The 11,681-nt window shown below is 46.6% G+C and overlaps 2 protein-coding genes across 2 annotated transcripts; one reads left to right on the forward strand and one right to left on the reverse strand.

Annotated features, from left to right (window-relative positions):
* The first annotated feature begins 1,707 nt into the window (after nt 1-1,707).
* aifm2 (AIF family member 2) lies at nt 1,708-6,132 on the forward strand. The gene is made up of 9 exons (XM_076743624.1): nt 1,708-1,846; nt 3,327-3,503; nt 3,634-3,749; nt 3,970-4,089; nt 4,222-4,314; nt 4,445-4,553; nt 4,636-4,788; nt 5,206-5,406; nt 5,524-6,132. The coding sequence occupies exons 2-9, from the start codon at nt 3,329-3,331 to the stop codon at nt 5,673-5,675; spliced, it is 1,119 nt and encodes a 372-aa protein (XP_076599739.1). The 5' UTR covers nt 1,708-1,846; nt 3,327-3,328; the 3' UTR covers nt 5,676-6,132.
* On the reverse strand, nt 6,010-11,303 carry LOC143328473 (very long chain fatty acid elongase 6-like). Its single transcript, XM_076743625.1, has 4 exons — nt 11,061-11,303; nt 9,203-9,334; nt 8,016-8,167; nt 6,010-7,828 (listed from the first exon to the last, which is right to left on the reverse strand). The coding sequence occupies exons 1-4, from the start codon at nt 11,162-11,164 to the stop codon at nt 7,398-7,400; spliced, it is 819 nt and encodes a 272-aa protein (XP_076599740.1). The 5' UTR covers nt 11,165-11,303; the 3' UTR covers nt 6,010-7,397.
* Between the last annotated feature and the right edge of the window lie 378 nt (nt 11,304-11,681).

Here is an 11,681-nt window from a genome sequence, read left to right on the forward strand (position 1 = left end):
TATTTGTACTAAAGTTCAGAATAATCTTGTTTATTTGCTTTGGATATTCTATGTGTTTATCTGTACATGTAACAAAGCATAACACATTTAAGTTTTATTTTTTAATGACTGCGCTTTAAGATTAAAAGAAATAAAATAAAGACAACTAATACTAACTATTTATTAATATAATCTAAATAATAATTAAAACTATGAAAATATGAGCATAAAACAGAGACGAAAAAATAATAAGCAATAAACAATAAATAAACAATAAATCTGATTATATGAAGGCTTACTGACAATAGAATAAATATGAGACACATGAATAAATCTGAACAGCTTCTACAAGTTTCTCATATAAATGTCTGAAAACACTCGGTACACGTTGCCTATAGATACAAGTTTTATTTTGACAAAGATAAAATACTCAGTTCCGGTTTTCACTGTGTCACTTTTAGACTTGACCACAGAGTCTGAATAAACGGTGCTGCAGTGTGGAGTTCAGCCGCTGGGGGCGCTGCTGCTGCGCGTTGATACACGCATGATGTTTACTCAATAAAGATAGAAGTGCACGTTTCTGTCTGTATTTTATTATCATTGATTACAGGCAGGATGGAATAAATTAAGAGATGTGATGGCTCAGAGTGTGTTTACAGTGCTGCAACATGTTTGTTTTACAGGTTCCACAGTTTCATACAGTTCTTTTTACCACATTAACTTTCTGATTATTTAACAAAATAAACTACATTTCTCAATGACATCATGATTTCCTGCCATCAAACCAACAACAGTTCTACAAGAAATTAAATTAGATTATTATTAATGATGCATCAACGTGTTCATCACTTTAATGTTGCATCTGTTGAATGTGGAGCTCATTTAAGTGACTTTATATTCTGCTGCTTTTAGCCTCTTTTAGTTGCTGGTTTTGGTTTGCTGATCGTTTCCTGGTTCAGTGTTTGCAGCAGCAGCTGTTTGGTAAAGACACACAGTCAGAGAGTCAGAGAGGAGCCGGTGAACAAAGAGCAGCGTTTAGCAGCTAAAGAGCAGATATTTCCCTCAGGAGCTGGAGGAGACCAAAAACAGAGCTAGAAGAGAGAGAACACTGGACTGACGTTCATCAGGGGACACAAACACGACTCCACATGCTTGACACAAATAACTGATCTGTAGAGTTGATGGTTTGAATCTGAAACCAGCTCACAGCTGAATTTCAAACTGGGACAGGCGCTGATGATGATCAGCAGCTGCGTCACTTTGATGATTCCTTCAGTGACCGTGAAACACGTCACACCAGTTTTATTCCACTGATGTAACAGTGATGTAAGCTGAAATAATGCTGAGTCAGCCGGTGATTAGAGGACTGATGGAGAGTCTCAGTGGAGACGATTCAATCATCAACTCGTCTCCCTCTTCATCCTCTCTCACAATCTATCACTGATCTACTCACTGAAGTCTGTTTACTTATTTCATCTCATGTAACCTGATTTTAAACGTTTTTATGTCATTTCATTTATATTTGGTGTGTTTGGAGTACTTATTTTCTTTCCATCTTTTGTTTCTTTTCTTTGTGTTTCAAGCTGTTTCAAACTGTAGTGTGTGTGATCTGGAAGTTTTTCATGTCAACTTTATGTGAGAGTTTATTATTACGTACAGCACCCGAAGGCAGCACTCGCCCCCCCCCCCCCCCCCCCCTCAGGTACACAGAGCGGAGCTGTGATTGGTGGAGAGCTCGTGTCGTCAGAGCTGCGTCCAAACGAGGAGACCTAAACAGAGAGAAGAAGCTGAGGGTGTGAAGAGTTTGAAGTATTTAAAGAGTTTGAAGATCCACAGATTTCAAATCGAACGTGTCTACCTGCGCCAGGTGAGTTCACGTGCTGTTAGTGCTGTTAGACTGACAGGCTGAGGTCTGTGTTGTTATGGAGCATCAGGACGCGCAGAGGAGACGCATCGTGCTCAGCGGGGGAAGAGGTATTTAAACCGTTTACTGCAATTCTGCAGTGCAAGTACTACTCTGTAAAAATACTCCGGTAGAAGTAAAAGTCCTTCAGAGTAACTGTCAGCGAGTGTTCCAGCCGGTGTTTACACTGTGGTGGACAGTGACGAAGCACATTTCCACGGTACAGCAGACATTTTTGTTTTATAACAGGCAGTTGCCAGTACTGTAATATGTAGATAAGAATGTAGTAGAGTGAGTAATAAAAGGCAGTTCCTTTATGTACTTAAAAAACAGCCTGTTTCCAGCTGATCCAAGAGTTTATTTAGCTGGAGGGGGAGGAGGAGGAGAACTTCATCCTTCAGTTCAGCACGAACATTCAGCATCAACACATCTGGAGATACGAGCTTTTCACTGGACAGGAAACTGAAAGCAGTAAAAACGGAAACTAAAACGAAGCAAATCATTTGATTTTGATTGAGTTGTTGAAGTTTAGTCTCTCACACGTCTGATGGTTTTGAGTAGGGGGGTTAGGGTTCGGGTGTGTGTATGTGTGTGTGGTGGCCCCTGGCCCCTCGCGCTGACTCCTCATCGCTTCATATCGTGTGTCTGCTGAGTCTGAGCTCATCCTGTAGAGTGGAGGTAAGGTCACGTTCACTGTCACCGCACGACTGTTCTTCGTGGTTTCCGTTCACTTCTATTGACTTCCATCTGGTGATGCGTTCAGGCGCAGGTTTTTCCCGCTCCGTTAGTCTGTGTCGGCCTGCGGAAAGTCTGCTGCTCTGTTCGGAAATGAAGAAGTTTCATCACCACATTTCGGACGTTTCCACATCACCAAACTGCAGTGTCGCTCTCTCACACTGTTCACAGCTGGTGATCGCTCTCATCAATATGTATTCTGATTCTGATCGCCTGCATCAGAGCTGTGACATCATGTAGTTTCTTGGGGAAATTTAATTGAAGGGAAACGTAAGGTGACCACACATTTAAGATAACCCTGCACTGGTTTGACTACAGTAAATGCAGAAGTGTGTGTGTGTGTGTGTGTGTGTGTGTGTGTGTGTGTGTGTGTGTTCATCCAGAGACCCTTGTCCTACATCCATTGGTGTTTGTCTCATGATGGTGATGAGTGATATGCACTGAGTCACAGCAGCGCTTCAGAAATCCTTCAGTCTGAACATGAAGTACTTCCAAGTTACTACTTTAACTACTTTCAAACCAGTGATTTCACTGAATCAGCTTGAACCATCAAAACTTAAGAAATACCTGAACTACTGAAGGATGTTTCGGGCACACACCTCCTGTGAGGGAGCAAACGGCAGCAGGTCCCCACAAGCTGAGCGAATGGAGGTCAGTGCTGTGACCCCTGAAGTGACCAAAGCGTTTGTTTGTTTGTGTGTTTGCACAGCGATGGGCGCTCAGGCCTCGTCAGTAGAGGGCGTCCACGTTGTGGTTGTGGGCGGTGGGTTCGGGGGCATCGCGGCGGCTCAGCAGCTGAAATCCAGAGGACTCAGTTTCACCCTGATCGACATGAGAGAGGCGTTTCATCACAACGTGGCGGCGCTCAGAGCGTCGGTTCAGCCCGGTAACACACTTTTCATTTTCGTTTCATTTAGTTTGATCAGTTCTTTGCTGATCCGTCCTGACAGTCATAACAGCAGTGTGTGGTAATGCGTCACGTGACCTTTGACCTCTGACCCTTTGTCGTCCCGCAGGCTTCGCTCAGAGGACCTTCATCCCGTACGCGGAGACGTTTGGAGAGAGTTTCGTTCAGGGTCGCGTGGAGCGCGTGGACAGTGACAGACAGATGGTCATCCTGGAGGGGGGGAGGGTGAGGATGGGCGGGGTTAAAGCACTGATTTATTTGAATAAACTTTATTATTCTTTGTATTTTCTCCAGAGTCAGATATCAGCTCATCTCTACAGACGTGAAACTGACGTCCATCTGATCACATGACTCTGCAGAAAAAGGAAAACAGCCAAACACTGCTGCAGGATGAGGTTTGACCTCTGCCTTTAGACTCTTCACAGTCTGTTCCTCTGTGCTGCAGGAGATCCAGTACTCCCACCTCATCCTGTCTACTGGGACTGATGGAGCGTTCCCTGGGAAGTTCAACGCCGTGGTGTCGTATCAGACCGCCATCCAGACGTACGAGGACTTCGTCAAGCAGGTACGACAACGAGACAAAGACTGAGAGGTCTGCAGAGGCCTGGCTCATTACCGCCATCCAACCTGTGTGTATGTGTCTCTGTGTGTGTCTCTGTGTGTGTCTCTGTGTGTGTGTGTGTGTGTGTGTGTTCAGGTGCAGGCTGCAGACTCGGTGTTGGTGATTGGAGGAGGGTCGACAGGTGTGGAGATGGCTGCTGAGATCAAGACAGAGTATCCAGACAAAAAGGTGACGTCACACTGACCTCTGATCAGAACAACATGGTGACCTCTGACCTTTGGCCTCTGTTGGTTGTTTGGTGATGAAGGAGCTGAAGTTGATTCCATTGTGTTGTGACTGTGCTCGTGTTTGCGTGCAGGTGGTTCTGATCCACTCCAGAATCGGGCTGGCCGACCCGGGGCTGCTGTCCAGCGTCAGACGGGAGGCCAAAGAGGTTCTGCTGGAGAAAGGAGTGGAGCTGCTGCTGGGTACGAACGCCTCAGGTGTACCTGCGCACAGGTGTTCAGGCCGGGTTCCGTCAGGCCGCTAACAACCCGCTGTGTGTCGTAGGTCAGAAAGTGTCCAACCTGTCCGAGCTGCAGCTGAACGTCACCCAGAAGGACATGGAGGTCATCACGGACAGCGGAGACAGACTGAGGACAGACCTGATCATCAACTGCACCGGACTGAGGGTCAACGCTGCAGCCTACGCCTCCGGATTCTGTCAGCATGCGCGCGCCCACACACACACACACATACATGCACAGAGAGAGAGAGAGAGAGAGAAAGACACACACACACACACACACACACGTCATGTGCCAGTTCAGGTTCAGCTCTCACAAACTGTGGGCTGCAGTGTGACGCTGTGGCCACTAGATGTCAGTGTTATGCTGTCATATGGTGATCAGCTGACTCCCCTCTAGCGCCACCACCAGGACAAACACATGAAATATCAAAATTTCCCTTTAACGAGTTCTGATGGTCACAAACTGTGTGAATGTTTCAGCTGCTTTATGTCACCAGCTGGTCACATTCTGTTTAACTGACGCTTCACACAGCTGTTCTGGAATCAGCTTGTCACTGATCTTCACATGACTCTCGATCAATAAACTGATCGGTGATTGTTTGTGCCGACAGCCGGCTGCCTGGCCGATAACGGAGCTCTGAAGGTGAACGAACACCTGCAGGTCGAAGGTTTCTCCAACGTCTTTGCAGTGGGCGACTGCGCCGACGTCAATGAGCCCAAGATGGCGTACCACGCTGGACTGCACGCCGCCGTCGCTGTTACCAACATCGCCAACAGTCTGAGCGGGAAGGAGCTGACCTCATATCACACAGGTACACACACACACACACACACACACACACACACACACACACACACCTATCTGTGGTGTTGGTTTGTCACCGGCTGACTGATGGTGTTGCTTATTGGCTGACTGTGGCTGGTTGTAGGTAACGTCACCATGTTGCTGGCGATGGGCCGGGATGACGGCGTGGGGCAGTTCAACGGGCTGAGGCTGCCTCGTTTCCTCGTCGCTCTGGCGAAGAGTCGAGATCTGCTGCTGTGGAAGAGCTGGAGGGAGATGGAGCAGAAGCAGCCCTGACGCACGCACTAATTAAAAGATTTTATTCAGCAGCAGCTTAATTTAAAGTCATGTTCGTGATGTCACAGATGTCTACCTGCCTGAAAGGTCACATGATCAGCTGGGGTTAGATGGGACATCAGCTGAGGACCTCAGGTTGTGCTCGACTGGTGCCTTAAAGCCGGAATCGTCCTTCGTCCTCCACGTTTACAGTTCAGAGGGTCTGCAGTTGCCTACGAGTCCGTCAGCTGTCTCTCTGCTCACCTGCTGCTCAGGTGCTCTCTGTGTATAAATGACTTCAGTCCATCCAATCACATTCGCTCAGGTATCCAGATCAAAACAAGAAGTCATAACAAACGTAGAAACAGCTTCTTTATTGTATTTTTTTCAACAAATAAAAGATTTTAAACCTGAAGATCTTCACATGTTCTCATTCATCAGCAGCAGAATCATAAATAAAGTTCATGTGTTCACACAGAAAATCAAACAGCTTCTCCAGTTTCCTCTTAAACTCAAGCTTTCACAATCACACACTTAAAAACAACAATAACGAGATTAATGATGATGATGATGATGAAGAGCTGCAGAGGAAACAGGTCTGTGAGGACGATCTTTGAGTAACAGTCAAAAAGTCTCTGGTGCAAAGTACAAAACAATAAATATTCACCATGTGATCGACACGATGTGAGATTAATGCTATTAACATCGAACATTTAGTGGAAGTGAAACGACGAGTGTTTGGAGACTTTCCGGCCGCCGATTGGCTGCCATCATACGTCAAATAAATACTAATGAATCAATAAATAAAGATTGTCTTCAGTTTCTCGACTGGAACGTTTTAAATGTAAGTTTGAACGCATGTAAACATCTGAAAACACTGAAGTGTGTTTCCGCAGTGGAGGAGAAACTTAACGACGGATCAGAGATTAACGTCATTACGTCACGACGCCACGCTCTGTTCTCCACAGTGACTGAAGGTCGTCGTTGCCTGAACAAAACGAGACGTTTGATGACCCCTGAGAAGTCGGACATTTGGACATTTTAGAAGCTGCACGATCAATAAAATGTGATAAAATCTTTAGTTGCAGCCGTAAATGTCAGAAAGCATCAAATCACAGCTGGATTGTGTTTCTGTTCTCAGACGTCTTCATTAAACCTGCAGAGCTAAAAACAGACGAGGAGGCGGCGTCGGACAGCACGTTGAGCTTTTTCTCTGGTGAAGCTTTGAGTCATTGCAGGTTAAAACTGACTGTCAGTGTTTGTGCCTCCTGATTGGCTCACAGACCGATGAGGCGTGTCGGGGTGAAACCAGGTAAACCAGTTTGAGCGGATGGGAGTGGCCTGCTGGAATGTGACAGGTGTGTCAGAAACTTCCAGAGGGATGAGGTGACGGGTGGAGCTGCTGAGATGCTGAACAGACAGCACCTGAACGCAGCACTGTCTGCTCGGTCAGTCACATTTGGGCTGATGAACAAATGAACGTCTGCATTCCTTCAAACTTTGAGCTGAATGACACTTTCTAGTTAAACTGTGAAACCCATGAAATGAGGTGTTTCCTGTTTTCCTGAAGGAAGCGAGACGTCAGTTTGACGCTGAGGGGAAACGAACCGCCTGAAGTCTGAAGATCTTCAGACTCTTCAGGGATGAAAAACATTTAAAGTCTCTGTTGTCAGCAGCTTCAGCATCATCAGAGAAGACGTGATGAAGCTCCCACGATGCCCCTGGAGGAGCCTCAGACCGTCTCTACTCCCTCTTAGTGGTCTTGGCGTCGTGGTGGCGGCGCAGGTATGTGTGGTAGAAGAAGTTGGAGAAGAGTAGCAGGTAGCTGAGGTACATGAGGGCTGCCCAGGTGATGTTGTCGATGCGGGAGGGGCAGTCGCCGTGCTGCATCCAGCGGTACACCAGCCCGCTCACCGTCAGCCCCATGGCCATCTGACTGATCTGAGCGCTGGTGATGAGCACGGCGAAAGGCCGCGGCACGCGCAGGCCGGCGGCACGCGCAGCATAGTAGCTGTACATGAGCGCGTGCACGGTGTAGTTCATGGTCATGAACCAGCCGCCGCCGGCCACCATGTCTTTGTAGGAGTACCAGGAGTAGAGCAGCACGGTGATGTGGTGGTACCAGTGCAGGAAGAGCAGCTTCTGCTTCCTCAGCACGATGAACGCCGTGTCGCCTGTGAGACACAAACCAGGGTTTAATCAGTGAAGACACTAAAGACTGGCAAAAAACACCTGTATGGAACATTCCACAGGTCAACAGGTTCACTGGTAACAGGTGAGAGCATCGTGGTTCACCACATGAACACGTCATTATTTAAAGGACGTTCAGGCCGTCCGGCGGGGAGCAGAACGTGAACTGACCGAGCTCTGGCGCTTTGCTCAGGACGAAGGCGTACGCCCAGAACTTGCTGACGGGGCCGTTGTAGAAGCTCTGGTTACAGATGGACTGTCTGAAGCCGCTGCTGCTCAGGATGTGAAACATGTAGAAGCCGGTTCGAATCGCACCGATGATACTGCAAACAAAAACACAGCAGAAGAAGAAGAAAAGCCATGAGACCACAGGAGGGTGTCAGGTGACAGGTTTCATGGGTTAAAAGAAGAAAAATAAACCTGCTGCTCATCCAGACTGTGTGTCACAAAGTTTCATATGTCCCACAGGACATGAACGCAGCACGGGTCTGACAGCTTAGATCAGCTGGCCGAGATGTCCTAAACTGTCCACCGTGCAGAGAATAAACCTGTGATAAAACTCGTTCTTTTCACCCTCTGGACAAACTTTTTAGACATTTCTTATCAAAGTCTGCAGCTCGGCTCCATTCGTTCACTCTTCTGCTGTCTGATGAATCTCGTGGAGCGACACGCAGTCAGCACGTCGTCCATGTTGGCCGACAGCTCTGCGTTGTTCTCAGAGCGACAGGTGAACTGACACCTCGTCAAACACACCTGAGCTGTAATTCTCTTCGAGCTTGTCACCATGGTGACGGCATATGTAAGTAAACCTCCATGTAGCTGTTGGATCAAAGCTCTCCACGACAACGCCATCCCATAGAGACGGAGGCGGCTAAAGGTCGCTGCCGGATCCAAGGAAACAGAAACAAACTCAGTCTTTACTTCTGTTTGATTTTTAAATTGTCGGCTGACACGTTCTCACTGACTGCAGAGGGTGGACAAAATAACAGAAACGCCTCAGCAAACTGGCTTTGAGACGTCTGCACTCTGACAGCATCAGCAGCGTCTAACCCCAACCCAGCATTTCAGAACGAGCTCATCATACAAACCACGTCTTTGAAACCTGTTCACAGGAGTTACTCAGAAACACTGTAGCTCAAAAATGCTAAAACTTTTAGACCCCCCCCCCCCATGTTAGCGGCAAGAGCTACTTATAAATAAATGTAATTTCTATTAGCATGGTCTCAGTAACAAGTTCCACAGACATAGAAAGATACAGAAATTCGTGAGAGTTTGAATGAAATGGTCAAACTCTGAGAACGACGTGTGCGAACAGCCACGATCTGAGACTTTTCTACGTGTTGCAGGTGTGCAGTTACCTGAAGAGAGCGAGGCTGAGTGACCAGAGGACGAGCGGCCGCCGCAGGTTCATTTTTGGTCGAGACTTCATGAAGTGCTGACCTCCGAACACCAGGACGGCGTAAAGAGCGCTGAACACGAAAGACTTACTCCTGCAGGAGAAAACACACTCGGGTCAAGACGTGAAGTAACGTCACACAATGTGGTTTAATCAGGTGAAAAACATTTTCTATCACACCTCTGGCATGATGGAGAAGCTAACGATGTTAGCGCGTTGGGTTGAAGTTCTGTTGATGTTTCACTCCTTGCTGTTAAAATGCTAATATTAAATGCTAGTGCTGAAAGCTAAATGTTAAAATGCTGAAATGTTATTGGTTCCAAGGTTAAAAGGCTAATGTTACAATGCTAATGTTAGAGGTTTACTTTTTTCTGTCATCTTCAATGAACAAATGATCAATCGAGAAAATAATATGCAGATTTATCAATAACCATCAGTTCACGTCAGGTTTAAATGAATCAAGTGAAAAATGACTCAAACTGATTATTGGGCCAGTAACTAAACACATCACTGAAATAAGTTAAACAACTTGAATGGATTTTTGTTTTTGCACAGACTCAGACTGTCGCTCAGCAATAACAAACAAAATCAACACACACACACACACACACACACACACACACACACACACACACACACACGCCTTTGTGTGTCTTAAAGGCAGAATGAGTAGGATTTGGTTGTGGTTTGAAAGCTCAAAGTTGGCCCCTCCTGCCTTGTTCACCTGGGTAAGCTCACCTGGCCAGTTTAATAAGGGTGCCGCCCTCACACCCTGCACTGTTATTGGCTGGAGGTTACACACCCACTGCCCACAGGCCGACACCCAGAAAGGTGCAGAACACAGCAAAATAAGAACATCCAAGCCAGGGTCACCTGCCCGGGCAGCACCTCTGCCTCCAGCACATTTTTATTTCTATAAATCGTTTTTTGGGAAAGTCCAACTATTCTGCCTTTAACATCTTTGCTTTGTCTTTGTAAAATACTTTATATATTTCTGACTGTTACTGTTAAACACTATGTGACCTTGTTTCCGGCACATATTTCACGATTTCATCACCTCGGCGGATGGAGGCTTAACTGGAATAACCGGATCTAAATTCACTACAGCAGCATGCCGCGCATAGGCCGCAAGGTGTGATACGCCGGTGACTCACCTGTAAAACACCTGTGGAGTCCATTGTAAAGATTTACGTAAGGGTTTGGCAGTTTCTCAGATTCCTTTCAGATCTTGTAATCCCAGGAATTCTTAGCGCTACTCTGTAATGTCTCTGGCTGGAAACTGTGACGCTCCTTCGTATAGACTGAGCTTCACCAAATCCCCTTCTCAAATTACTGCATTTAAGATTCTTGACTTCATCTGTAAATCGCGGATACATCCAACAAGAGAAGTTAAACTTTCTGAATAAATAATATCAGCTTCTCTGTTCGGCACAAACAACTGTTCATTCCAACAAACCCAGAGGACACTGATCACCATGTGTCCTCTGCTTTCCTTCACGCTGATCGCTCGCAGTGCTCGTATCGAGCAAACCGGCTGATGAATGTTGAAATGAGTGTTGTTTGACGGACAGGATGTCAGCCGAAACAAAACCCGGACCAGAATCACCCAGAAACCATCTTCATAGATGTTTTAAATAGCAGCTGCTTTTAACTTTAATACGGCAACTTAAAAAGGTGATATTTTAAATGGAATTCGGAGCGTAGCGTCTCCCTCAGCATGCCGGAATGTCTGCGCCTCAGCAGAGCAGCAGAGTCACATAAACTGTTATTCACGTCTCAGTCAAAACTTGGAGCGACACAGAAACAGTTTGTTAGCTCACCAGTTAGCCTGCATCCATTCAATGGCTCCTCTCTCGTCAAAGCGCCGCTCGAAGCTGTACTCCGACAGGTGGAGGTGGACCTCCGACTCATTCATCTGCAACATGCTGCTTGTTCGAGTTAGATTTGATCAGATATGTGAACTCAGACGAGCACCGGCGGCTCAGCGTCCTCTCTGCCTGTCCTCCTGCCGTTAACTGTGGAACAGATGACTGGAGGCGTCGGAGCGACTGTTGAGTAGAAGTGGGCGTGTGAGATGAAGCCCCGGCTTGTATTGTTCTTGTGGAAGTCACGTGACCGACGACAAACGAGGCCTCGGTCTGTGTGGCTGACGTCACTGTCTCATTGAGTATCGCTTCCGTACGAAGCGGGTTCGAAACTCGCGCTGCTTTGTGGGAGTGTCGGCGTGTATGGTGGTGAGGTGCCAGTGTTTGAGCGTGTCAGCAGCCAGTTAATAGATTATATAAGAAGATTATTAGCGAGCGAACTAGATTATATAGGCAGATCAGCCCTAGTGCCATTATAACAATTATTATTATTAGTCATAGTATAATTATTAGTATGAGCTTCTATTAGTTACATACAACTACACCAAACCTAGCTGGAAGGTCACAGTGATATTT

Source organism: Chaetodon auriga, chromosome 11 (assembly GCF_051107435.1).
Source record: "Chaetodon auriga isolate fChaAug3 chromosome 11, fChaAug3.hap1, whole genome shotgun sequence".
Classification (NCBI taxonomy): domain Eukaryota; kingdom Metazoa; phylum Chordata; class Actinopteri; order Chaetodontiformes; family Chaetodontidae; genus Chaetodon; species Chaetodon auriga.

What these genes read in the sequence shown, in the direction of transcription:
- aifm2 (XM_076743624.1), top strand. Translation starts at nt 3,329, where the DNA reads ATGGGCGCTCAGGCCTCGTCAGTAGAGGGCGTCCACGTTGTGGTTGTG. An exon ending in CAGAGCGTCGGTTCAGCCCG is followed by an intron (nt 3,504 to 3,633) that starts GTAACACACTTT and finishes GTCGTCCCGCAG; the next exon opens with GCTTCGCTCAGAGGACCTTC. An exon ending in AGGAGTGGAGCTGCTGCTGG is followed by an intron (nt 4,554 to 4,635) that starts GTACGAACGCCT and finishes TGTGTGTCGTAG; the next exon opens with GTCAGAAAGTGTCCAACCTG.
- LOC143328473 (XM_076743625.1), bottom strand. Translation starts at nt 11,164, where the DNA reads ATGTTGCAGATGAATGAGTCGGAGGTCCACCTCCACCTGTCGGAGTAC. An exon ending in CTCAGCCTCGCTCTCTTCAG is followed by an intron (nt 8,168 to 9,202) that starts GTAACTGCACAC and finishes TTTTGTTTGCAG; the next exon opens with TATCATCGGTGCGATTCGAA. An exon ending in GAGCAAAGCGCCAGAGCTCG is followed by an intron (nt 7,829 to 8,015) that starts GTCAGTTCACGT and finishes TGTGTCTCACAG; the next exon opens with GCGACACGGCGTTCATCGTG.